We start from the raw sequence: 24,799 nt of genomic DNA, 5'->3' as shown, positions 1-24,799 counted from the left end.
TTCCCCTTCCCCTTCCCCTTCCCCTTCGGCCACCACCGGCGAGCAGCGACGAGCGATGCCAAAGGGCTGTGGGAAAGTAAAAAGAGTTGGACGAGTAATCTAGTGGTTATAAATAATAAAAAATTATATTGAAGCCATTTTTACTATTGTAAAAATTGGTAATCCACATTTACAAGAGCTATCTGTAGAATATTTAAAATAAATAAATAAAATTATAAATAGGAAAGAGGAGTTATCAATAGAAATTATATATCCTTTTAAGTGGTTGCCTAAAAAAAAAAAAGTCAATAGCGAGCTTCTATAAAAGAACAAAAAAATCTTATTATTAACGATCGATTGCGTGCGATTAATTCTTCCAAACTCGTCGGTGCCGCCGCCGCCTTCGACTCTCAGCTGTCTCGCCGCCCTCAGCTCATCATCCGAGAGGGATCGATCAAATTTTCCCCACAATTCTTTGGTATTTATCTTCGTTGATAGATATTCCGTGGGTAATTACAAGGGCGAGTGCGGTCCGGAGACCTTTAAGATGCGTCGATTCGCCACGGAAAGAGCCAAAAGGCTGCTAGTTGGTTCCTTCCGCTCTTCTCCTCCTCTGTTTTCCGTTCCCCTTTGTTCCTCCGCATCCGCAACAGCCGCCGCCATGGATTCGGCCGCAAGTCCTGTCGCTCTCGACACGATCAACCAGAAGGTTCGGTTTTTCATCTATTTCGATCATCAATGCCTTATCGAATCGTTCGCTCCCTTCTTATGTTGATTTCGCATCTGTTCTTCGCATACTTTTCGTGCTGGTTTTGTAAAGTCCTATTTCTTCTTGTTTCTCTATTCCTTACTGACTGCTCGGAGGCGATATTTGGTCAATCTGTGGATTTGGTTGTCAATTTGACCACTTTGATTAATTTCTTATTTGGTTCTTCTCGTTGATGGGTCGTGCTGCTTTGCATCCGCGGGTTATGTGTTACTGGTTTACTCTTTCATTCAAAAGCGATACCTTTTAGCTGAACACATCTAATCTACATATTTTTGGACGCAAAAATATGAATGTCATTTGTGTTCCTCATTTGGTGAAAGTTTTCCTAATCTACTTTTATTTATTAATATTATTGTTTTTCTTTATTTCTTCTGTTGTGCAAGAAAATTTTGTTTGACTCCTTAATTAGGTTTCCTGATTGTTGGGTTTGAACATTTATGTATTTTATTCTGCCAAAATACATGTTTGAAGATCAGAAGTGATTCGGCAAGTGGTTTGGTTAACAGGCATTGGTAAGGATAAAATTGATTTAGCAGGTTTCATGACCTATTGAAGTGTTGGTATATTGCATCTTCTGGTTGGCATGGTTAGAATTTGTCCATTTCTTCTATACTGTGCTCCATATTTTGTGCCGATCACAAGCAAGAGAGCATTGTTTTTCGAGTGGATCCACTGTTGCTAACTCTTGTAATTCTACTCATGTCATATTGCCTGCATATTTTGAGTATTTGTTTCAAATTGTTTAACGCCTCCTACTTTTTGCCTGGTTTTAGTTTGCACTTAAAGAACAAATGGCACGCAGATCAATAACAAATATTAAGACAACTTTCTTTTCCATCAGGTTTTAAAATGTGAATATGCTGTCCGTGGTGAGATTGTTACCCATGCACAGGTACTTTCTTTCTCTTTGCTGTATGTTCCATATCTTTGTTTTCTCTTTCTCTAGATGCACTTTCCTATGTTTGTATTTCCTAAAGAAATTATTGTATCACCGTCTGTGCAATTCTAGCGTTTGCAACAAGAGCTGCAAAGCAAGCCAGGGTCTCATCCCTTCGAGGAGGTATGTGTGATTTTTCTTATTCCTTATTATACAGTTACAAATAGGCAGTAATTTTTCTCCTTTTCTCGGTCTTCTTGCCATTTCTTTGTTATTAAATATTAGGTAATTATTATTTTGATTATAGTCATCGTCTAATTTATTTGTTTTCTCACAAATTCATTGAAGAATCCAATGTTCTGTGCAGATACTGTACTGCAATATTGGGAATCCTCAGTCTCTTGGTCAGCAGCCCATCACCTTTTTCCGTGAGGTGTGTGCTTATACAAACGATTTTCTAGGACAGTGAAACCCAGTTTCTCTCTGATATCTAATTGTCTATTTCAGGTTCTTGCGTTGTGTGACCATCCACCTCTTCTGGACAAAAGTGAAACCCATGCCTTGTTTAGGTATATGTGAAGCATTATTCTGCATCGTAATTTTGTTCCACCTGAACTATTCTGAGCCTAACAGAATATGTCTTATGCTGTTTTATGTGATATGTTGGCAGCACTTTTTGAAAACTTTGAGTCTTCAGATATTTCTATTAGAATTTGAAATTTTGGTGTAATTTCCTTGTCATCAATAGCCCTTGGATCATTTATCTCTTCCTTAGCTTTTATTCTTTAAGATGGAAAATAGTTATATCCAGGGCCATTGTGCTAGAAAAATAGTCTGATACAAGCACCAGGGTCTCTGCATTTCTCTTAGCATTCTATCAAATGTCCAGAATCACATTATAAACTGGTGCTTTTATGAGAGTTCACACTTCACACTATGATAGTCCTTGTTCCAAGCAACTCGAGCTGAGCAGTGTTAACTAGTGAAACTCTGGTTTTAGTAATATGGAATTACAGATGAGTCTTGTTGCAGCAGCATCAGACAGTGTGGAACCAGATATGTGCACAATTTAATAGAACATTTTGCATGTCTAAGATTTTTTTTTTGAAACAATTTTTGACAAGATATCTAGGTTCTAGGTAATGTTGAGAAGTTAGCCTGTTGGAGAGTATGAGCCTTATGAAGGCCCTTTTCTTCTATTCATATTGGAGATTCTAAAGAACATCTCATTGATATAGTAAATTTTATTCTCCACCTAGTTATGCAACCTTAAACTCAGATCATTTGACTTATATCAATAATTATATAAGTACAAGGGTGAAATATCTAAGTTATCTGTGCTGCATTTCTCTGAACATAAGTATTCTGTCCTTAGTGCCGATGCAATAGCAAGAGCATGGCAGATTCTCGATGCGATACCTGGTGGGGCTACAGGAGCTTACAGCCATAGCCAGGTAAGAATATGCTCTTATTGCTTGCACAATTATTTTCAGTTCTAGTTACGAAGTCTTAAGGACCTTGGTGTTGGTCGTTTTACAGGGTATTAAAGGATTACGGGATGCAATTGCTGATGGAATAGCTGCTCGTGATGGTTTTCCTGCCAATCCAGATGATATTTTCCTTACAGATGGAGCAAGCCCAGGAGTATTTGTTCCGTCAGTTCTTTTCATGATAATGATGAGAGGTGTTACTGTTTATACTGATTGCCTTTTTTCTCCTGACTTCAGGTGCACATGATGATGCAGTTGTTAATAAGATCTGAGAAAGATGGCATTCTCTGCCCCATTCCTCAATACCCTTTGTATTCTGCATCCATTGCTCTTCATGGTGGCTCTCTTGTATGTTTGTTCATGGATATGTTGAACTTAATTGATCTTTTTTCTGCTATATCATGTGGATATAGCTATCTGCCCAAAAAAGCTAATTGCTTGAATTGCTATGATCAGGTTCCGTACTACCTCAATGAATCTACAGGATGGGGCTTGGAGATTTCAGAGCTACAAAAACAGTTGGAAGATGCTCGATCCAAGGGCATCACTGTTAGGTCATTGGTTGTGATAAATCCAGGCAATCCCACCGGACAGGTTTTTTCTTCTTTTTCTTTATTTTAAATTGGTTAACATTATTGGATACCTTACAACAGAATATTCTTCAAAGGATCACATATCATGTTTAGCAAAGGAAATAAAAAATGTCTGCAAATTATATTAAAAGGCGGCTAGTGATCTTCGGTCGAAAGTTCAAAGGAATTCTTTTTCTAGGATTAGCTGCAATGCCATGAATTAGGAGTCATTACTAGAAAGACATCTTTGTCCATTACCATAGGCTGTTATAGGAAACATGTACTTTTCTATATTTTAATGTTGGTTTATCATGTTTTATCCCTCAAGGTTCATCTTTGAATAATAATATATTGTGGTGGTTCTGCTGATTCCTGACAGCAAATTTTTTCTACCCCTGGTTCGTCTATAGTATCAGAATGCAAACGTTAACCTATTGGTTAAAGTACTCTGATTAAGTAGATTTTCTGGTTTTCTCATGTAAAGTGTTTCCACAGGTTCTTGCTGAAGAAAACCAAAAGGAAATAGTTGAGTTTTGCAAGAATGAAAGGCTGGTTCTTCTGGCAGATGAGGTGAGGCAAATACAACCAATATTTTGAATTAAACACATATTGTAGACTTGGTGTATTGCCACTAAAGGTTTAATCGATATCTACAAGAAAGGCATGACATGGGTTAGAGACATCAATTTCCCTCACTTGACTGTGGCCATTAATACAATGTGCCAAATATTGTAGGTATATCAAGAAAATATATATGTTGATGACAAGAAATTTAACTCATTCAAGAAGATTGCAAGATCCATGGGTTACAGTGATGAGGATCTTCCTTTAGTATCATTTCAGTCAGTTTCTAAAGGTATGGTGCTCTCCAGTCAGATGATAAGCATACATTCGAACTTGAAAGCAAGCATTCCTTACTGTATGTTGTTTCCTTTTCCATTAGGTTACTATGGAGAATGTGGAAAAAGGGGAGGATACATGGAGGTAACTGGCTTCAGCGCTGAAGTTAGAGAACAAATTTACAAAGTGGCATCTGTAAATCTTTGTTCCAACATCTCTGGCCAAATTCTTGCAAGCCTTGTCATGAATCCACCAAAGGTGAGTACATTCTTGCAGCTATCAAATCATTATCACGAGAAATAACTTGGTTGAGCTTGCAGGTTGGAGATGAATCATATGAATCCTTCGATGCAGAGAAAACTGGGATTCTTTCGTCCTTAGCCAGACGCGCGAAGGTGATATCATCATTGCCTCTTCTGTTCTTTAAATAGACACTTTATTGCTATCACAAGGAAAAAATTACTGCACAACTTGGAATTGCAGTATTACTTGCATTTAAGATTATCAAACCTTACTCAGGAATGCGTTTGACATCTAAAAAGTGTTGTGCTGTGGATTGAAAATAATGATCTCTTGGTTGACTTGCTACAGGCTTTGGAAGATGCATTTAATGGTTTGGAGGAAGTAACATGCAACAAGGCCGAGGGAGCAATGTATCTTTTCCCGCGGCTGCACCTACCAAAGAAGGCAATCGAAGCTGCCAAAGCAGTTAAAGCAGCACCGGACGCATTCTATGCTCGCCGCCTTCTTGATGCTACCGGTATTGTTGTTGTTCCTGGATCCGGCTTCGGACAGGTGAGCTTATTTCTCTGGTCACTTACCTCTTCTCTTTTCGACAAGAATGCTAATCGTGTGTAACATTAGTCACTCTCTCTACAACTTTGTTTGATAGCTCATTCTCTTCTTTTGGATCATGAAAGGTCCCCGGAACCTGGCACGTTAGATGCACAATCCTGCCGCACGAGGATAAGATCCCTGCCATCATCTCCAGGCTCAAGGCATTCCATGAAGCTTTCATGGAAGAGTTCCGTGATTAAACAATCCTGCAATGTTAAGCTGCCATGCCCCACAATTTTTGAAGAAGCTTTCTCATGGGTTTTTTTTGCATCATCACCCGACTAAAATAAAATATGAGTTTCTGGGAGATTGTGGCTGAGAAAACACAGCGATAGAGGTCATCTATCGTGCTGGTCGCGTTGGTGGTGGCCTTTGCCTTTTTGACTCTTCTGTTTGATTTAAGGGCTATCTATCATTAAGCGAAGACTAATTTGTGAAATCCTTTACATTTATGTTTTAAGTGAAACTAGTCTTCAAAATACAAGAGAATAACATGTAATAAGAACAGGAGTTCATGATTTATAATTGCAATTTGCAGCTCTTTTTTTGTTGTATTTAGTTGTGTAATAGCATGTAATAAGAACTCGACTTGCATGCAATGTATTGTAGCATTGAACTTGAGCCATTAACACAACGAGAAATCCATTCGTCCCAAAAATCAAAATTACAACAGGCAATACCATGACATTTCACCAGCCGTCAAAGCTTGAATACTTGTTTTCTCTTAAGAAACAAAAGTAGCAGTTCGATCATTCACAGAGTTGTTTACTGAATGATAATTCCATTACTAAGCAACCAAAACACAAGTACTAACAGCATCCAAGCAAATAATGGTGCGTACTCTGGCAAATATGTTGAGATGGAGAGAAAAATGGGCGAGGAAGAGTACATCGCCAAACATTTTATAGGCGAGCAATGACAGCTTCCACCTCAGAAGGTGTATAGAGATGATAAGTGGGTGCTACCTTTGCAATGTCCACATTATTTGGAGTCACCTGCTCGATCAAATTGTTTTGTCTAAATTAGTCAGGCCACAAATGCCTAAGGGTTACTCGAATTGCATTACGTGGCAAGCCCCAAAACATAAACCAAAGGATGTTTATACCTTTTCTTCCATGACTTGCTTCAAGATGGAAAGAGCTATGGTTTCAGCTTCTTGAAGGGTTAGGTCCTGCACAAACAGCAGCGTCAGCGATCATCTTAATCACGATTGAAGACCAAGTAAATTATTAAAATTAATGATACCCAGAAAATCCTCTATGCTGATCGATACCTTGTTGTACTGCTCTTGAAGAGAGCTATCAGCTCCTTCGGATCCTGAACCAATTGCTTTCGCATTGCACTGCCAGAATGTGCCAGACGGATCTGTGTAGTACCTGCAATTCAATACATGTTCAACTGTAGAACTCATAATACAGGTGCATACAACATGGAACTTGGTGTGCAATCGTAGATGAAGTGCAATTATCCATACTGAGGCAGGCAGGCAAACTTTTCACGTGCATAATCTTCCTACTGGGGAAGGAATTACACTGAATAAAAGAATGTAATGCTAAGTAACGAAAATAAATTCTCTTAAATCTGATTCAAGTCAACTTATTTTTAGATGGAACCAAACTAACTCTGTGACTACTCCACTTGATCAAAATTATATCAAAATACCCACCAATTTTGATGAGATAATTACCAGGAAATTCACCATTACATATTTTATCATGGTTCACATAGCAAGTGTTATCAAAGCATTTATCATCATTCAGTTGTTGTTTTGGCCTCTGCCTAGAGAAAACATTAATAAGTTGGATTTCCGAGAATGAATATTGCATAGAACAATCTAGACAAACTCAAGTTTTCTTAACAGGTACACAAGGGAATTAAATTTCTTGTACTTACCAAAGCCTATATACCATAAAAAAACATAAATGTTCAAATAAAAATAAATATGCAGACAAAAATCTATAAATGACCGATGTAACGAGTGGCCAAAACATATGCAGACTGCCATTCGAAAGAACACTGACAAAATTTAGAACTTAGAGAATGTACCAGACATGACAGTTACATTCCACAAGTACTTGATGATATATTTAACAAATACACAAGTAATGACTACTTACAAGCTGGGTCCATGTTCGTCATGACCAGCAATCAGAAGAGAAACCCCAAAAGGTCGTGACTGCAAAAAAAAAAGACTTGTTAGAAACTCTCATACTATCAACCAAACGTTTGCTGTTTGACATACAAACAAGTATCTACTAACTCCATCCTCATATTTGCAACAGAAACTATGTTTGCAGATAGTCAATAACCTGCTCTCTATATGACTGCCAATAGTTCCTAATTCAACAATGTTAGACAGGGAACTTGTTGCAGTAATACCTGGTATACATGATGCAAAACAGAGTGGTGTGGTAGTACAAACTCATACTCTAATTTGATTTAGCATCCATCAACAGTCTAATACAACATACTAATGCAAAAGATAACTAAATTTAGAGTAAAAGGTGAGGTGTAGTGTGGATTGTAAGAACACTAGAAGCCAGAGCAATGCAAAATGGAGGGGCACTGTAGTGGAATCCCAGAGTTCTTATGACATCCATCATTACCCTAAGATGACAGACTAAAGCAACAAATAACTAATTCAAGCGAATAAGCATGCTTATCAAGCCATTAAGAAATATTTCAGATAAAGCCATAAGACTATCAGAGAAAGCTTTTATGATGAGATAAAACTTATCCTAACAAACCAAATATTTTAAAATTAAAAGAAATACTTCAAATTTAAAAATCCCTAAAAAACAGCAAAAGGGCTCTCAACTAAACAAAAATAAACTTAAAACTTGATTACTGTAAGACTGGGATGTATTAATACTGAATCAAACTAGAATGCTCAGTGGTTCAATCCAGTAACTGTACAAGGAAGTTTGTTTTCGATTTTGATTAACTAAAAACGGAATACATTCAGTTTGAGATTTGACACACTGATCACTCCACATAACACAAGATATATGGCACACTGATTGCTCCACATAACAAGATACAACTATGTTCTTAGTACATTTTGGTTGGATTAGCACATAATATTTGTGATGCAATTTCTAGTTAGTTTTGCTATTACAGAGATAACATATTCATAAACAAAGCACTCGGTAATCAAGATATAATTTGCATCTCCACATCAAAACTGCTAGAAATTAATTGGTAAGAAGGGCAAGTGATAGTAACCATGGACTCTTCATCTCCTTCACCAAATCGAAGAGCAAGATCACACAGTGCTTGGGTAGTGGACTCAACAGTCATAGGCTCACCATATGAAAACCTATGATTCTGGTAGACAATGAGGTCAATAAGTAACAATGAGTTATATAAGCTATTTCACAAAAATGCCATCAAACGAAATAAAAGAAACCTGAGTTTCAACACGAGCATGCTCTACAAGAGTTCGTGCATCAGCTATCAGTCCACTCATTGCACAACCTATGTGCTCATCAATCTCCATAATCTTCTCCACACTGCTTGGTTCCTTCAAAAAGTAAGATAGAGTCAGCAGTGAGAGACAAGGTTAGCAGCTAAAAATGATACAAAAGGTGGTAACAAGCTTATGCTATGAACAATTGTGATTTTGCAAGAATGTGTAGCTGATATAAGATGCAATATTCCAGCTAACAGTCTCTTCCGAGGATAAGATACATCAAAAAGGAAAGGCAAGGCCAGATACCACCATTTTTTCTGTTTTCTTTCATGTCTTCTTTCACCTAAATCACCAAACTTACTATAAATTCCACTCGGTTATGGCTAGAACCTGTGGTCGTCAAATTTTTCAATAACAGTAGATCTACTGCCATTTAAATCTAAAATCAGATAACTGTGTCAATTCTTTTTCTTGCTAAATATCACATGAATCTATTGGGGATAAATCAAACTGGAATCTAAGACCTTGCTTAAATTAATCAATTTTGTCAGCATTTAATTGCATGCTACAAAAAGAAATGGTTAGATAACAACAGAACAAAATCAGAAATTGACGAGAGTATCATTCAGTATCTAAAGAACAAGTTAGGGAACCACAAAATTGAAAATTGTGCGGGACTCAGGAACTTAAGGGCTAAAACCACAATACGTTTTCTTTCCTGGGCTTCAGAAAAGGGTATCACTGAACTTTCTCTCCATTATAAATTTTAGTAGGAGAAATTACTCATGAGCTAGAAATCAACATTCAACAATTACAAGGTAAGGCAACTATTTGGGTGGGCTATATGGATTTTTCACCATCATGTCTTTCTTACTACTCAAACTAAGAGCCCTTATATCTCTATTTACAGTTTCGAATAGAGTTCTGTAAGTCTTCCTCTGTCTCACACCAGCTATCCTATTAACTCGTGTCATTTAACTAGCATGTCTCATTTGAACATATCCACACCATCTTTAACAATTTTTCTTATTTTATACTACTCCTCGGTTTTCCATGGATGTAAACGTTTCTTACTCTATTTTTTGTAATAGAAATAATAATATTGGTGACAAGAATATGTTTTAGTTGACAGATCAATATAGTCAAACCTGACATTTCAGAACTGGACGATACATTCTTTGTCCAGAAACAGGTCTTGAACATATGTTCCACATCAGAAATAAGAAACAAGTAGCATATCATTCATTGAATAAAACAAGCCAGGTCTTTACCAAAATCGCAAAAATATCAAAGTATTCTGTATCGATACCAAAATAGAATAAGCAATCAATTCAATTCAATATTTTTAATTTCCCAATAAATCCATTTCCATCAAATTTTTGGGAAAACTAATGTCCATTGCCACCTGCTCATAAGTTACAAGGTCACTTCCCAGCATATCCATTTCTTTCCATCCTCCCTTTCTCATTTCTCTCTCAATTGTCTCTCCTCTGGACCCTTTCTCACATCATTCTCTCTCATCCCCTTGCCTTTTGACCCGCTATCAATTACCATAGAGAGAATTCTCCTCATAATATCTGGAGGATATTTTCGCTGCCCCATCAATCACATTCTCACTACTTCCAAGACTACCCCTTTATTCTCCGTCCTTGAGGTGTGATCCAACATACGGCAAGGCAAAACATCAAGTAACGGATATCATTGTCTCCATTTCGTCGATGATAATTCTATCTATCTTTAAGGTGGAACCTAAGATCTGTCAAGGTCCATGTCGATCAAAGGAATGCAAGTCAAAAATGGGTCAACAAAGAAGAGAAAAACGCAAAAAAATAAAAGAATCCAAACCCAGATAACACAGATTAGCCTCTAGCAAAAAGAAACTCTTGGACTAGGGTTAGTAAGCAAACCAGCAAGGGCGAGGTCACGCGCTTCTCGACCGCAAGCACTACGCCTTCCTTCGTCCTCAACCCAATGGCAGTCGAGCCCAACTGCCACCAGAATCAAACGCGTTATCTCAATAACATTTCGATATCGCAAAAGGAACCAAAACAAAGAGGGGAACAAAAACCCGACCTTGATGGCCTCGATGGCGTACTCGACCTGGAACAACCTCCCCTCGGGAGAGAAAGTGTTGACACCTCGATCGTATTCGGTCCTTCAGTCAAGAAACCCCAACGAGAGAAGGAATGAGCGATCGAAAGAGATAATAGTGGAATGACTGCACGAAAGAGGCGGGGGAGGGGCATGGGACTCACCTGGTGAGGAACATCTCGACGAATCTGAGAGAGATAGAGAGGGAGAGAGCAGTCGGCGATGACGGCGGTAGTCGAGGTTTGGGCAATCCGCCGTCCGCGAAGAGAAATCGTTCCACGGAGAGTAAAGGCTATTCGAGGGTATTTTTGTCACACCATAAAGATAGGAAAAATCAGTTTATAAAACAAAATATTATTATTTGCACGTGACTTGCACGTGCATACTGTCATCGTAATTATAATTACTCATTTTGTTTTCTTTCGGGTTTTAATAATGAATATAATGGCATTATTAGTATTTTTAATTCGTTAATATTTTTCATAATGTCAATAATAATACTATTGGTGTGGGCCAATTGGGCTCTAATAATCAGCTAAAGCCCAAATGCTAATAATGAGCTAAATGACATATCACATCAGCTTGCTTTCCCATCCATTACAATAAGCATTTTGGCGCTCTGCAGATTGCTCGAACACCTCGTTCCCTCTCCGAAGGAGCAAGAAGAGGCGGAGGACGTGCAGCACGGTCCTTCCCCTATCGAGCACCTTCAGGTATGCCCTCCCAAAAACCTCCGGGTCCCCCCTTCGTTTTCTTCCAAAGCCCTAAATCTTTGGCTCCTTTCATCCCTTATCTTCTCAAGGTCGAGTCTTTCTTGGATCTTCAGCTTCAAGAATCGCCGAAACCAAATGGAGACGATCCAATTTGGCTTTCTTGATCTTCTTTCGCTATGTGGATGAAACTAATTACAACTCTGATCGGATCTTCTCTGGTTGTGTTTGATTCGAGCTGAAAATTTTCATATTTTATCGATATTTTGGCAAATTCTACCACATATAATTGAGTATCGTCTGTCAATCCAAAATGCTTGATTGTGTCGTTTGATTATAGACGTGATTCGAAAACTTGGGTTCTTGACGGGTTTCATCTGATTTCTCGAGCTTAGGTTTCTGGTTTTGTTTATTCTTTCTCGATAAGGTTTTGTCTTGTCACTTAGGGTGACCTTGGGTTCTTGAGTTAGAAAAAAATTGAAGTAACAACTGTGCTTTTGGGCTAAGAAACAACATTATGATAATCTTACTCAGCATGGCAACGATGTATTATTGGGCAACGACACAGCTAAGCGGAGCAATGCCCCCAGAAGTCACTCTATTATTATATCGTTATATCATTAATTATGCTCCAGCCTTCTGCAGTCTTTTCATGGTGGCCTCCAGCCTTCTATTCTTCAATGTTTAGAATAATATTTCATGCTAATCCAGTATTCTAATGATTTTTTGCTTCTACATTACCTACTAAATACACATTCTAACTAATGCCTTCATGATGTATTGCCTACTACATAGTTGAAATTTATAATTGCTTGTTAGTTGTAACTATTTAGTGATGGTGTATGACATCAGTTGATCTGGTAGATTGTTTCATTTATTAAACTGTCTCCTATCCTTCAAAACTATGGTGATCATATGAAAGAGGCTGCACATGTATGCAATGTTAAGAATTATTGGTTGCATGCTGTATTTCTTCTGAGGATATGTGTTTTCTCGGGAGAGTGGAAGAATCACAGTTGCAAATTTGCAACAGGCAGACTATTCATTTTTCAAGATTTGTATGAGCACCTGACTAGCCATTTCTAGAAGTAACTGACTGGTATGTATGAAGCCAAACCTTCTCTTATGATAGATATGGAATGTGTGATACCTCGTAAGCACTACCTGAAAGCTGTTTTGTATGCAAATGCTACTTTGAGATGCATTTAAGAGACATATATGGTTCTATCATTTACTGTTACTGTCGAATATGTCATGTGATCTTGTTGATTTGTTCTGAAGGCCTCTGGGATTGCTGCTATAGATGTTAAAATGCTAAAAGATGCTGGGCTCTGTACTGTAGAATCTGTTGCATATTCACCAAGGAAAGATCTTTTGCAAATTAAAAGAATCAGTGAGGCAGAAGTTGACAAGATTATTGAAGCAGGTATAGTTTCTTTGTCCTTGTCTTGTTGTGTGGTCTAGAAATGCACATATCTGTTGCACAATGATTTATATCTCTAACAGAACCTCTAGAAGAATATTTATGGAGTGATTCTTGACAGCTTCTAAGTTAGTACCACTGGGTTTTACCAGTGCAAGTCAACTTCACGCTCAACGGCTTGAAATAATTCAGATCACATCTGGATCTAGGGAACTTGATAAGATCTTGGAGGGTAACTCTTTTATGGGACTAAATTCTATGATTTCTCAATAGCTGTACATACTTATAATTTTGGTATATGCAAATGTAGATCATTTTGTTTTCTAATTTATCATGGTTTGCTCTGGACAGGAGGAATTGAAACTGGATCTATTACTGAACTATATGGTGAATTCTGCTCTGGTAAAACTCAGCTGTGTCACACTCTTTGTGTCACTTGTCAGGTATTCTTTTTTGCATGATTATGTTTATGTATGTTAAAATTGCATTTTTCAATTCAATCATTCATTTTGGCCAATTTATGTGCATTTTGCAATTATGTTCATGCTTAATGTAGGCCTGAGATTTTGAGCATCACAAGACAATAAAACTACTATATTTTGATAGAATATGTGTGAATGTCATGATTGAAAAGGATGTTTATAGGGTTTTATAGACTTGTAGTTATATATTTTTAGAAAAATCTTTTGGTCTATTTTTCCTCCACTTCAATGCCATTCCTTAAAAATGATGAATCGAGTTTAATTTCAGCTTCCCTTGGATCAAGGTGGTGGTGAAGGAAAGGCACTATATATTGATGCTGAGGGTACCTTTAGGCCCTAAAGACTTCTTCAGATTGCTGACAGGTTTTACAGAAACGTTAGGGTAAATTAAGAACATTTTAACAAATGATCTTCTATAAACATGATTGTATTAATAAAATTGACAGGTTTGGATTGAATGGTGCTGATGTTTTGGAAAATGTAGCTTATGCTAGAGCATATAATACTGATCATCAATCAAGGCTGTTGCTGGAAGCAGCATCAATGATGGTGGAGGCAAGGCATGTTCCTTCTAATCTTTGTTATCTCTCATTTCAGTTGATTGTAATATGGCTGGTCAATATCTTGCCATCAAACCAACATGCCACTGGAGCCATTTTCAGAAGAGAAGTTTGCAAACTGCATATAATTGAACTGGTAAACAAGAATACTAGTTGACATGTCCATCTCATCTCTTGTGCTCAATGTTTATATCTTAGACTATTAATTCCTGAACGATGTGACCTATTGTTGTCTTAGACCTCTTTTATACAAGCATCTTTTGCAGATGGCGACAAACAAAATAATAATGGTTGCTTCTCTAGTATTTCACCAAGTATCGTCCCATATGGTGATGGCTTCAAAACCTAATATCCGTGTTAATATTAACTTAAGTTCATTGTATGCACCAACTCTTGGTTTCTTCTCATTCATAACTGTGAACATGAGCATTTGTCATTTATTTTTCCTGTCTCATCTATTGATAAATTGTCAATATAAATTGAGTGGTAAATATGTTTTTAAGCTTCTTGAAAATAGATAAAAGTGTGATCCTAATCTGGTAAGGTTTCTACCTGATAATTCCTTTATGCCTGTTCCATAAACAAGCTTTCCATTTTGAGGTTATATCTTCTCCATGTAATGGATGCATCCACTAAAGACTGGAGATGGCTGATGCAAAGTGACAGGTGACTCTTATGAGCTGAGGGTGTTGCCCGTGGAACCACACGGACACTAGGCATTGGTAGAAACCTCCGAGTTGGAGATGCTACCCCTCCTAATGAGAACTATCTGCTTTGAGGATGATGTGTGTCTGTAGTTAAGTGTTATCCCATGGTATAATAACCCATAGTCTGAACAAGGACTCGTATCAGGCCATATGGTCCTATAGCAGCCAATCTTTAAATTTTTAATATTTTCTTCGGTTGATATCTGGTTGTATGGCTCAGTATACTGCTTGGTACACCAGTGCCATGCCAGTCCAGTAGGTTACTGAAACTGGTACCGGACCAGTATTTAAGCCTTACCATTGCCTAACTAAGAGCCTTGCTTTTAAACAAGTTGTTGAATGAAGGATCTAAAAGCTGGGATGACTCGAATAATAGTAGTTCGATGCAATGATGATTAGAAAGACTATTTGCCAGCTGCTATTTCATATGTCCAAGTTGTTATAAGAGTTCAAAATGGCGTAAAATGAATATAATATTCAGGTTGACATCGTTGTTGATGAATTGATCAATTAGATAATTAAGTTGGTACTTCTGTGCATGTTAGTGCTTCTGCTCATAGGGAGCATGGATCCACATTGAATTTGTAAGGTTGGATATGTTTGATTGTGTTTATGGTGGGATAAAACTTGTACTTCTCAGGCCAATCTTTCTTTTAGGTCCTATTTTCAAATTGTTCCTTCTTAAAGGAACTAATTGGACTTTAATTCTTATCTAGGTTTGCTCTTATGATAGTAGACAGTGCTACGGCTCTTTACAGAACTGATTTTTCTGGAAGAGAAGAGCCGTCAGCCAGGCAAATGCATCTGGCAAATTTTCTTAGGAGCCTACAGAAGTTGGCTGATGAGGTAATATTTATTATTCCTTTTATCCTTTTCTTGCATCGGAAGAATAGGATGCTATAGCAGCTATACTTTTGTTTTTTGATTCTATAATAATGTTATACTGGTTGTTATAGTTTGGTGTGGCGGTGATCATCACTAATCAAGTTGTTGCACAAGTTGATGGATCTGCAATGTTTGCCGGACCACAAATCAAGCGAGCCACAATGCAAACAAACAAAGCCCAAAGCCCATGAAATGTGTAGCCTTCTTTTTTGTGTGCTACTGACTACCTGCTCTCTTTTCCCTCTTTCTTACGTGTGTTATATGTAGATACACACATAATAACACACGTAATTATGTGCCACCACCTGCTCTCTTTCCCCTCTTTCTTACGTGTGTTATGTGTGTATATGTATATACACATGCACAACCCAAAGAACATCATTGCATGCATCAAGAGAAAACACTGATTTTTTTCTACTTTATAATTGGTGCTTTCAATTATAATTTTTTATTCTTGGCCACTAATCATGACCTCCTAGTTGATCGGATCTATCTGATCAGGTTAGATTTGACCGATTTGACCTAATGCCGGTCAACGTTGAGGCACAACTATTAAAAACTGAGATTTATATAGAGATAAGATGATTAGATAAATAACTACATGAATCTTTTATCATCGAGTCTTATATTTTTTATTTATAATTTTTATATCTCTTACTATATCATTAATGATAATTATTTTTTTATTTTTTTTTATTTTCGTATGTAATTTTTTTATAAAAATAATTATCGCATGTAAACTTCGATCGGATAAAAAAATTGAAAGGTTATGTTAGATGATTGATGATGAACATAAAATGACTACATATCCATAGGACTATTAGGGGTAAAAAAACATTAGGAGTTTGCCACGTCACACAGGACTATAAGTGAACGTTAACGCATTATCGTAATATAAAATCGTTAATTTAATTTGACGAAGAATAATAGTATAGTTATATCCGAAAACACGCGAGAGAGTGCGTGCGATACAGTACATGTTAAACAGCAAAGGGTCCCATGTGGATTTGTCCCTATCGGAGGCATCCCATTCCGTTACAAGCTTCCGGAGGAACAACCAAAGCGAGCCCTCGCACGTGATGCCCAACCCCAGCACGTGCCGTGGGGGGTGGTGGGGGGGGTTTGTGGTTTGGGGGTCCCCCGACCACGGGCCAAGAACATCAATCGAACTGCACACAAAACTTCAACGTCCATCAAGCGATCCAAATCCCAAACCCCACATCAAAAGCGATCCAAGAATCATCGGAGATTGGAAGACGCGGAGACGAAGTGGATGGGGATCAAAGTTCAAGATTATATATACAAGTCCTCTTCTTTTGGTGGTTTCGTGCAATTGGAGGCAGCAGTAAGCGGTCATGAATCGGATCGGGAAAACCAAAAAAAGAAGGAAAAAGAAAAATTCGAACGAGGAATCAAACCCGATATCCGAATCCAACAGCGATCGGAACTCTCGTTCACGCGCCCGAAGATCTCCGCTGCCCATCCATAAAAATCCCATCTTTTCTTTTTGGTTTTCTTTTCCTCTGAGCGATAGTACAGAAGCGTAGAAGGGGATATCAATTGATTAAGATGCCGTTTTATTATCGTAGATCGCGGAATCTTCCGCCTTCTCTCTCCGTCTGTTTCTGTCACGTATTAATTATTGTCTCAATTTTTGATGCTTTTGTTGCGTTTTTCTGTTGGGGTTCTTGGTTTGACCCCGTGTCAGGGAGTCTATTTGGGTTATGATTCGGGCGTGGGCTTCTTTACGTCGTTCTCTAGATATATGTAGTCTATTTGTTTTAGCCTTCGTTTACTTTACCCTTCGTCGCGTCGTTGCCCTCTTTTTGGTAGCCGATTTTTCTCTCCTCGGAGTTTTAGGGGGCCGTCGATCCCTCGTTTTCTTAGCTATTTCTGTTGGATTTGCGATACTAGATCTCCGTTTCAGGTGGTTTTCGGGCGATTCGGACGCCGAAAGGCGGAATTTTTGTGGGATCTATTGCAATTTGGGGCTTTGGAATCGTGAAGCTTGGGTGAAGGGATTTAGGGTTGATGTCCCATTTTGGTTTTCTTGGATGCGTGACTTGGGAGTAGTACTGGAGCTTCTTCGTTTCCTTTTCGGTTGGTTTCAACTGGAAGTTGGCGGAAAGGTATTGGCTTTGGGGAGGAAGATGAGATAGCTGGGTTGTTTTACTCGTTGATGTCGTATAAGAACGATGTATCAGACGAAGCAAGCTTGCAGGCTCATTGCAGTCCTATGTGGGAAATTTGCTGAGAGACGAAGGGAGGTAAAACGTGGGCATTTGTCTTTGTTTCCAGAGCTTGTTTCCTCGGGGCGCCTTGAGGTTTGTACTTTCGGTGAATTTCAGATCATTTTGTTCTCCTATTGAGTTTGTTCTGTTGTTAAATCGTGTTCAAATGCAGGTTCACACGCTTGTTAATCCAACAATGGATAGTTTTCGCAATGCTCAGAAGTCATTAGAACCAAATATCTTGTACTTTCAAGGGGAGCAGCTGGAAAATGAGGAAGAAATTGGCACATTGTTTTGGGGGGGCATTGATGTGTCAGAGGCTGAGACATTCAGTTCTCTCATGACTCCTCCATCTCCAACAATAGTAAGCCCCATTAAATTATCCAAATTCATATATCAGAGGAATAATTCGGCGAACTGCCTATTCAGTATCTTTCTCTGTATTTTAGTTGTTTCTAGGTTTTATGTCCCACTGCATATGTGTCTCTAAAGCTTCTTTGAACTTTCTGAAACATGCAAATCAGTTTTTATCCTTTTTGGCTTTAGATAGATTAGGAATGCAAAATGATACCTTTTCAGAACTTGTTTCATTTTTCATAATTTATTCAGCATTGATTGTATCCTGAATGTGTTGATTGTTGGCCTGTGATCACGGTTGCAGGTTTATCTGGAAGTCCCTTATGGTGAAAAGATTGCGCAGGCATTACAAGCTAAGGTTGAGAGATATTGATATTGGTTGAACTTCAGCCTTTTCATTTGAAAGCAATTAAGAAATAGTTTGTCTATATACCTTTCAAAAGACCCATAACTTCTTATTAAATGCTTTACTTGATAGGAGTTGATCACATAGTGTCTTCATCTTGATTTAGTGTTGATTTTAGGCATTGTTATTTTTTAGGGGACTCCATACGTGATATATTGGAAGAATGCATTCTCATCATATGAAGCTTCTCACTTCCGCCAAGCCCTTCTGTCTGTCGTACAGAGGTATTCTTTTTTGTGCTTCCAATTCTCCCTCTGAATAATGGAACTTAAAAATGTCATGGTTGGGCATGTTATGTGCAGTTCATGTAGCCATGCATGGGATGCTTTCCAGCTTGCTCATGCATCTTTCCGCTTGTATTGTGTACGGAACAACTATGTTATGCCAGCTAACAGGCAAAAGGATAATGGTGAACTTGGTCCACATCTATTGGGAAGTGCACCTCGGATAAATATTCTTATTCCAGATAGAGTTCAAGAGGATGGAGAAGAAATCTTATCTGATGCTCTTCCTGTGACAAAAATTTATGATGATGATGTGGATATGAGATTGCTTGTTTGCGGAGTGCCTTGTACAGTGGTGAGAGGAAGTTTTTTATTTTAGAAGTAATACATGTGTACTAGCTGTTCCCATTGTTTTCACAATTTCTCCTTTTGTCAGGATGCATGCCTAGCAGGTTCTTTGGAAGATGGCCTAAATGCCCTTTTGAACATTGAAGTAAGCATTATGTAGCATCATTGGCTTGCTATTGTCTTAATAGTTTGGCTGCTTTACAGATAATCAAGTTCATGTCTTATTTTTCACCCATGATGCGTGGGATTTCTTTCAGCAAGCATGATAAGAATTCAGCCAAACACAATTTGCGAATGTTAATAGGATTCTGCTTCTTTCAAGTTGCCACCTCCCCAATCTCATTCCTTTTCTCTAAGAATTTTGGTGAACATTAATACCTTAGATGAAACTCTCTAACTAAATGTGGACACAAGTCAGTGTTTAATGCTGTCAAAGTCATTAAACATCTTGAGAGGGTATTTCAAGAGCAAATATCTTGCGTCTTTATCAACCACTTGTTGTTGTCAAATGAATGTGTTATTGCATAAACTTTTCATTTCTATTAGCACTGCAGGATAAAAAAGTTTCCTAAAAGATTTCTAGATCTACAGGACCATAGCAATGACAAGATTTTAGTTATTACTTTATGCAAGACACTGGTATCTTAAAAGATTTAGTTATTGCATTCTTGATGCTTTAGATACCTCACTTTTAACTAAACTAGATTTTTCACTTGTGAAATTATTTTTGTGCATGCCAGATTCGTATTAAGACCATTTATAGGACTAAGTAAATGCCTAAGTTCAATAACAAATTCTGAATTGATTGTCAAGAATTGTTTCCAACTAGCCTCATCTTTTCTGTTGAATAATTTAGTAGTTTATAAAACCCCGAAATTCATCAATATCACTTTTCTTACACTCTTATTGTTGCCTCAGATTCGTGGGAGTAAACTTCACAATCGAATCAGGTATGTCTACCATCCCCATACTTCTTTATTCCAATTGGTCACTACTATCTATGCTTGATCTTTTCAATTCATATGTATTGTTCCATAGATTGAGGACAGGCCTTGAGATGACATTGAGATTGACCCATTGCAACCTAGGCTTCATGGTTTTGGATTGTCACAACAACCTCTGTGCACACTAATGTGTACAACAATTTTGATGAGTACTCAAATCGGTTGTCTATAGTATTCTAGATCAGATTACTTCTAGATTGGTTGAAGTGGATTAGTGGTTTGGCATTTAAAAAAAAAAATTTGAGAACATCAATAACATTAAAAAGTACAACTAAATGATAAAAACAAAAGACATCTGTGGTTGAAATTTGTTAACAATTCTCTCTTTTTTTTGGAAATTCAAGGGATGATTCACCTTTTGCAGAGGGCTTAAGATTCCAAAAAGATACAGTATTGATCTCATGGCATTGTTTTCTCTATTTTGTTAATTATGGTTCTTTTTCTTTCTTTTTCTTGGGCACTTGAATATCAAGTGCACCTAAATCAGCCAGGTTTGGATTTGATTGGTTTAGTTAGTTTTAGTTAGGATCAATTGTTCTTTGGATTCCTGGCTAATATGCTCTAATATTGATCATGATCATGTTATCTGGATTGATTTTTCGGATATTTGATAGATCTGATAGAAAACCGGCAGGCATGTTTGGAATTTGGCCTGTTCTTATTGTAGATTTCTATTGTGTTTAGCAGGAATTCTGAGATTGTTTTGTCCCAAATTGTTGCAATGAAGATAAATGCTCTTACTAGTCAGATAGTTCTACTGTAGGTTTTAATACATTCTGTCTCAGTCACTCTCTCTCATATTATTTGCTTTGACAGGTTTCACTTTAAGTTGATAGCTTGTTGCAAAATTTTATGTAGTTTTCCTTGGAACTTTCTTAATGTTGAGTTACTAAATTCATATTGATAGGAAAGGCTTGTATAAGATGGATTCTCATGTTATTGATCGGTAATGTTCCTAGTTTGCTTGGGACTTCATATGTGATGACTTCTGTCATCAACTTAATTGGACCAACAATAGTGCCAAATTAAATATTCTGCTGGACAAGTTTCTACCTAAATAATGGCAATAACTTTTCTAGACGACCATCAATCATGTCTGATAATTACGCTTGCTATATGAACTTGTGCTTGTTGCTTTTGTTTGATGAATGTTGACAATGCTCATCAGTGCCGCACCACCTCCTCTTCAAGCTGGATCACTCTCTCGTGGAGTAGTTACCATGCGCTGTGATCTCACAACTTGTAGTTCCACTCACATTTCAGTCTTAGTGTCTGGAAGTGCACAGACATGTTTTAATGACCAGGTAAAATCTTAAAATGTTATGTTTCCTGCGAATTTGTTGGACTTCTATGTTTAAGCCACTTTCTCATAATCTGCAGCTATTAGAAAGTCACATAAAAAGCGAACTTATCGAGAAAAGACAGCTAGTTCATGTTCTTCCAGATTGTGACAAAAACAAACCATCTCTGTTTGAGCCTCTGCCTTCTGTCTCTATAGCTTGTGGTGCTTCTTCATTTGAGGTCCGGATGAAAGTACCATCTTGGGCTGCTCAGGTTAATATTTCTCCTTTTGCATTTACTTTCTTATTAACATAACATCTTTTAAAACTGATGACGTCGCTGTAATTTTCCTTTCTCCCTGAACAAAATGTGTCTTCTTATTCCTGTAATTTTTTATTTTTTTGTATGGCAACGTCCAGTTGTTTCAGTCTTTCACCATTTTTAAGAGCAATGGCTATTAGAAATGGTAAAAGGAAACAAAATTTCACCGACCATTACCTTGTTCTCGTGATCCTATTTGGCAATTTCAATAATTGGATTTAACAATATGATCATTGTGTATCTGATGTAGCCATTGTACAGGTTTTAAAACAGCTGGCACCAGAAGTCTCCTACCATAGCTTGGTCACTCTTGGCATTGCCAGCATACAGGGTGTTCCAGTAGCTTCTTTTGAGAAAGAAGATGCTGATCGCCTTCGTTTCTTTTGGAATAGGCAACAGCAAGAGTATTGCTTTCAATATGAATTGTCTCCTCCTCTGCCCGCTTTGTCTTCATCTCTTTTCAGGAAAAGGTCCAAGCCTTTTTCAGAAACTAGACCTATTTCCCGTGGCCATACCATGAGGGCAAATGGGTCAATCTTTATGATAGATCATCAGGATGTCAAAAAGGAAGTTGGCTTGTGTGAAGGGATTCATATGCCCTCCATGATTGGCCAGAAAAGATTGAAGGTTGCTACAATGAAGCCCATTCCATGCTTCCGGCGGCATAAGATATTGCCCTTCTCGGGAGTTCAGGAGGATATGCCTGATGGAAGCCAGGCAAAAACTAACCTGTCCACTGTGCCTTATGCAAAGCATAATGCACTTCGTGCTCCTTTGACACACAGAAAATCTACATCAAGTTCTTTTCACGCACAACAGATCATATCTATCAATCCTCTGCCATTGAAAAAACATGGATGTAATAGATGTTCAATTCAAGCTTGCACTGAAGTAAGTATATGCTGCCTGTTTGGCCATAATGTGATTGCATATCCATGTTTGACCTTATTTTCCCTTCTCTATCATATAGGAGGAGTTTCTCGAGGATGTTATGCAGTTTCTAATCCTCAGGGGCCACAGTCGGCTTGTACCCCAAGGAGGAATATCCGAGTTTCCTGATGCCATACTCAATGCAAAACGCCTGGATTTGTTCAACTTGTATAGAGAGGTGTGTCTTTTTTTCTTTTATCTTTTTTTTTGAGAAGCAACTCAGCTTTTGATGTTGATCATATGTTATCTTTCATGACAATCTCATAGTATGATGCATGCACATGTATCCTTCTGCAGGTTGTTTCTAGAGGCGGTTTCTATGTTGGGAATGGCATAAACTGGAAAGGTCAGGTTTTCTCAAAGATGCGAAACTATACGGTTTCAAATAGAATGACTGTAAGTTATTATTTACATTGTTACAAGTCGTTTGAATGCCTAGAACAGTTGCATATTATGGTAGTTCGATCCAATCACAAACATAGAGATTTGCAAGCATCTTAAGATGCAAGTCCGCTGATCTTGGTTGTTCGTCAGAGAAATTGTGGCATGACCATGTCCCTTGGTTCATGTACAAGAAATTGTAGCATTACCATGTCCTTTGGTTGTTTTGTCTTAGGGTGAATATCTGAAATCTGCAAGCATGTTAAGATGTAAGCCCAGTCCTTCGGCTGTAGAAATAAGTCTGTCAGAGCATCTATTGGCCTATGGATAATTCCTTTGGTTTGTGTCCAAGAAGTAACTGAATTAGGTTGTGGATTTAATTTCTCGTCACAGACAAAGATTGGTCATGATTTGTTAATATGATTAGGAAAGTTGAGTTTGCGATGTATTTTTAGCAAGGCTGATTTATCTTACCACTAGACATCTATGCACTTACAATTAAGTTATCACCTGATAGCTTCCTAGAAATCAATTACAGTTGGTGACTTGCATAATATGCAGACATTGTTACGAAACTGAATTTCTAATGTCTTCTTGTTATTGACTCCAGGGTGTTGGAAATACATTAAAGAGACATTATGAGACTTATCTTTTGGAATATGAGCTAGCACATGATGATGTGGATGGAGAGTGTTGCTTGTTATGTCATAGGTAAACAATCACTACATTTTCTTTCTGAACCATGTGTGTTCTATTCTAAAGTATGTTCAACTATATGTTGATTCTTCTGCAGTAGCACACCTGGTGATTGGGTGAACTGTGGCTTATGCGGTGAATGGGCTCACTTTGGTTGTGATAGGCGGCAGGGACTGGCTACTTTCAAGGTTTGTCTCCCTTCTCCAACAGTTGCAACTGAACACAAAATGCTTAATGGGCGGTAGAAGCTAACTCTATTATGTTGCATCCCATTGCATTACTTTCTCATGACAAGGAGGGAGTTGGTCTCTTATCACAAAGTTTTATCACCATCGAAATAGCATTAACATTAGAATTCCACACTTGATGTGTGCTTTTTGTACTTCTTCGACAGGATTATGCAAAGACAGATGGTTTGGAATATATTTGCCCTAACTGTAGTCTCTCGAACTCTAAGAGGAAGTCCCAGAAGGTGGCGAATGGACTTTGTAACGCCATGACTCTTCCAGGACATGAATAATTGCTTAATTTCCTTCTTTTTCTTGTGTAAGAGAAGATCCCCAATTTTGTCAGGGGTTATAACATGTATCAGTTCATATTGTTGCTTGCCTAATCTTAGGCTGACATCTAGAGCAAGTGCAGATGGTATAAATGCAAGAAAAAATATTTAGTTTTACCCCTCCTGCCGATAAACTGTATCCATTTTTTGTCATTCTTGTTATGATTTATTCATCTGGATGCAGTTTGAGATACAGTTTAATATGGGCTCTCGAAGAAGGGCAACTAGTCTTGGTGAACACCTGCGGCCATATGCTTTCCTCACTCTACCGCACCCTGAATCCAGTCTTGAATCAAGAACAAATCTAGAGGATAACAGGTAAGTCCAGCTCAAGCCAAGCCTACAGCTTAATTCATTAAATGTAAATGACATGCAAATTATAGATTTTATTATTTTTGGATAATCCATTTCGTTTACGATATGAAAG

At 37.8% G+C, this 24,799-nt stretch overlaps 3 protein-coding genes and 1 pseudogene across 5 annotated transcripts; 3 read left to right on the top strand and 1 right to left on the bottom strand.

Annotated features, from left to right (window-relative positions):
- Window positions 1-324: 324 nt before the first annotated feature.
- Window positions 325-5,918, top strand: LOC103968605 (alanine aminotransferase 2). The gene is made up of 15 exons (XM_009381871.3): window positions 325-688; window positions 1,590-1,640; window positions 1,758-1,808; window positions 1,993-2,058; window positions 2,133-2,194; window positions 3,001-3,079; window positions 3,165-3,269; window positions 3,353-3,463; window positions 3,572-3,709; window positions 4,183-4,257; window positions 4,423-4,543; window positions 4,631-4,785; window positions 4,848-4,922; window positions 5,119-5,322; window positions 5,448-5,918. Exons 1-15 carry the CDS (start codon window positions 527-529, stop codon window positions 5,562-5,564), a joined length of 1,572 nt encoding a protein of 523 aa, XP_009380146.2. The 5' UTR covers window positions 325-526; the 3' UTR covers window positions 5,565-5,918.
- Window positions 5,919-5,989: 71 nt separating this feature from the next.
- On the bottom strand, window positions 5,990-11,171 carry LOC135650555 (proteasome subunit alpha type-5-like). Its single transcript, XM_065170024.1, has 9 exons — window positions 11,032-11,171; window positions 10,850-10,931; window positions 10,684-10,764; window positions 8,774-8,887; window positions 8,590-8,691; window positions 7,482-7,540; window positions 6,638-6,740; window positions 6,470-6,535; window positions 5,990-6,359 (listed from the first exon to the last, which is right to left on the bottom strand). Exons 1-9 carry the CDS (start codon window positions 11,043-11,045, stop codon window positions 6,267-6,269), a joined length of 714 nt encoding a protein of 237 aa, XP_065026096.1. The 5' UTR covers window positions 11,046-11,171; the 3' UTR covers window positions 5,990-6,266.
- LOC135651449 (DNA repair protein RAD51 homolog B-like) lies at window positions 11,090-16,051 on the top strand (annotated as a pseudogene).
- Window positions 16,052-16,792: 741 nt separating this feature from the next.
- On the top strand, window positions 16,793-24,489 carry LOC135651508 (AT-rich interactive domain-containing protein 4-like). 3 transcript variants are annotated; one of them, XM_065171601.1, is made up of 15 exons: window positions 16,793-17,958; window positions 18,038-18,229; window positions 18,527-18,580; window positions 18,764-18,852; window positions 18,931-19,207; window positions 19,289-19,345; window positions 20,119-20,150; window positions 21,373-21,508; window positions 21,585-21,758; window positions 22,068-22,697; window positions 22,777-22,914; window positions 23,034-23,132; window positions 23,728-23,828; window positions 23,914-24,001; window positions 24,208-24,489. In XM_065171601.1, exons 1-15 carry the CDS (start codon window positions 17,830-17,832, stop codon window positions 24,331-24,333), a joined length of 2,322 nt encoding a protein of 773 aa, XP_065027673.1. In that variant the 5' UTR covers window positions 16,793-17,829; the 3' UTR covers window positions 24,334-24,489. The 3 variants fall into 3 exon arrangements, with proteins under 3 accessions (XP_065027673.1, XP_065027672.1, XP_065027674.1); XM_065171600.1 differs by having other exon boundaries at window positions 23,911-24,001; XM_065171602.1 differs by lacking the exon at window positions 22,068-22,697 and having other exon boundaries at window positions 23,911-24,001.
- Window positions 24,490-24,799: the final 310 nt, after the last annotated feature.

The sequence above is a fragment of the Musa acuminata genome, chromosome BXJ3-10 (assembly GCF_036884655.1).
Source record: "Musa acuminata AAA Group cultivar baxijiao chromosome BXJ3-10, Cavendish_Baxijiao_AAA, whole genome shotgun sequence".
Taxonomy (NCBI): domain Eukaryota; kingdom Viridiplantae; phylum Streptophyta; class Magnoliopsida; order Zingiberales; family Musaceae; genus Musa; species Musa acuminata.
The sequence above is the reverse complement of the archived record's forward strand: the minus strand, read 5'-3'. Positions and strand labels throughout refer to the sequence as shown.

Coding starts and splice junctions, on each gene's coding strand:
- LOC103968605 (XM_009381871.3), top strand. CDS start 527: ATGCGTCGATTCGCCACGGAAAGAGCCAAAAGGCTGCTAGTTGGTTCC. Junction 4,544..4,630: donor ATTTCAGTCAGTTTCTAAAG/GTATGGTGCTCT, acceptor CTTTTCCATTAG/GTTACTATGGAGAATGTGGA. Junction 5,323..5,447: donor CTGGATCCGGCTTCGGACAG/GTGAGCTTATTT, acceptor GGATCATGAAAG/GTCCCCGGAACCTGGCACGT.
- LOC135650555 (XM_065170024.1), bottom strand. Junction 8,888..10,683: donor GCGTGACCTCGCCCTTGCTG/GTTTGCTTACTA, acceptor TACTTTTTGAAG/GAACCAAGCAGTGTGGAGAA. Junction 6,741..7,481: donor GACGAACATGGACCCAGCTT/GTAAGTAGTCAT, acceptor ATTGAATTGCAG/GTACTACACAGATCCGTCTG.
- LOC135651508 (XM_065171600.1), top strand. CDS start 17,830: ATGTATCAGACGAAGCAAGCTTGCAGGCTCATTGCAGTCCTATGTGGG. Junction 21,759..22,067: donor TACCATCTTGGGCTGCTCAG/GTTAATATTTCT, acceptor GCCATTGTACAG/GTTTTAAAACAGCTGGCACC. Junction 23,829..23,910: donor TGTTGCTTGTTATGTCATAG/GTAAACAATCAC, acceptor ATTCTTCTGCAG/TAGCACACCTGGTGATTGGG.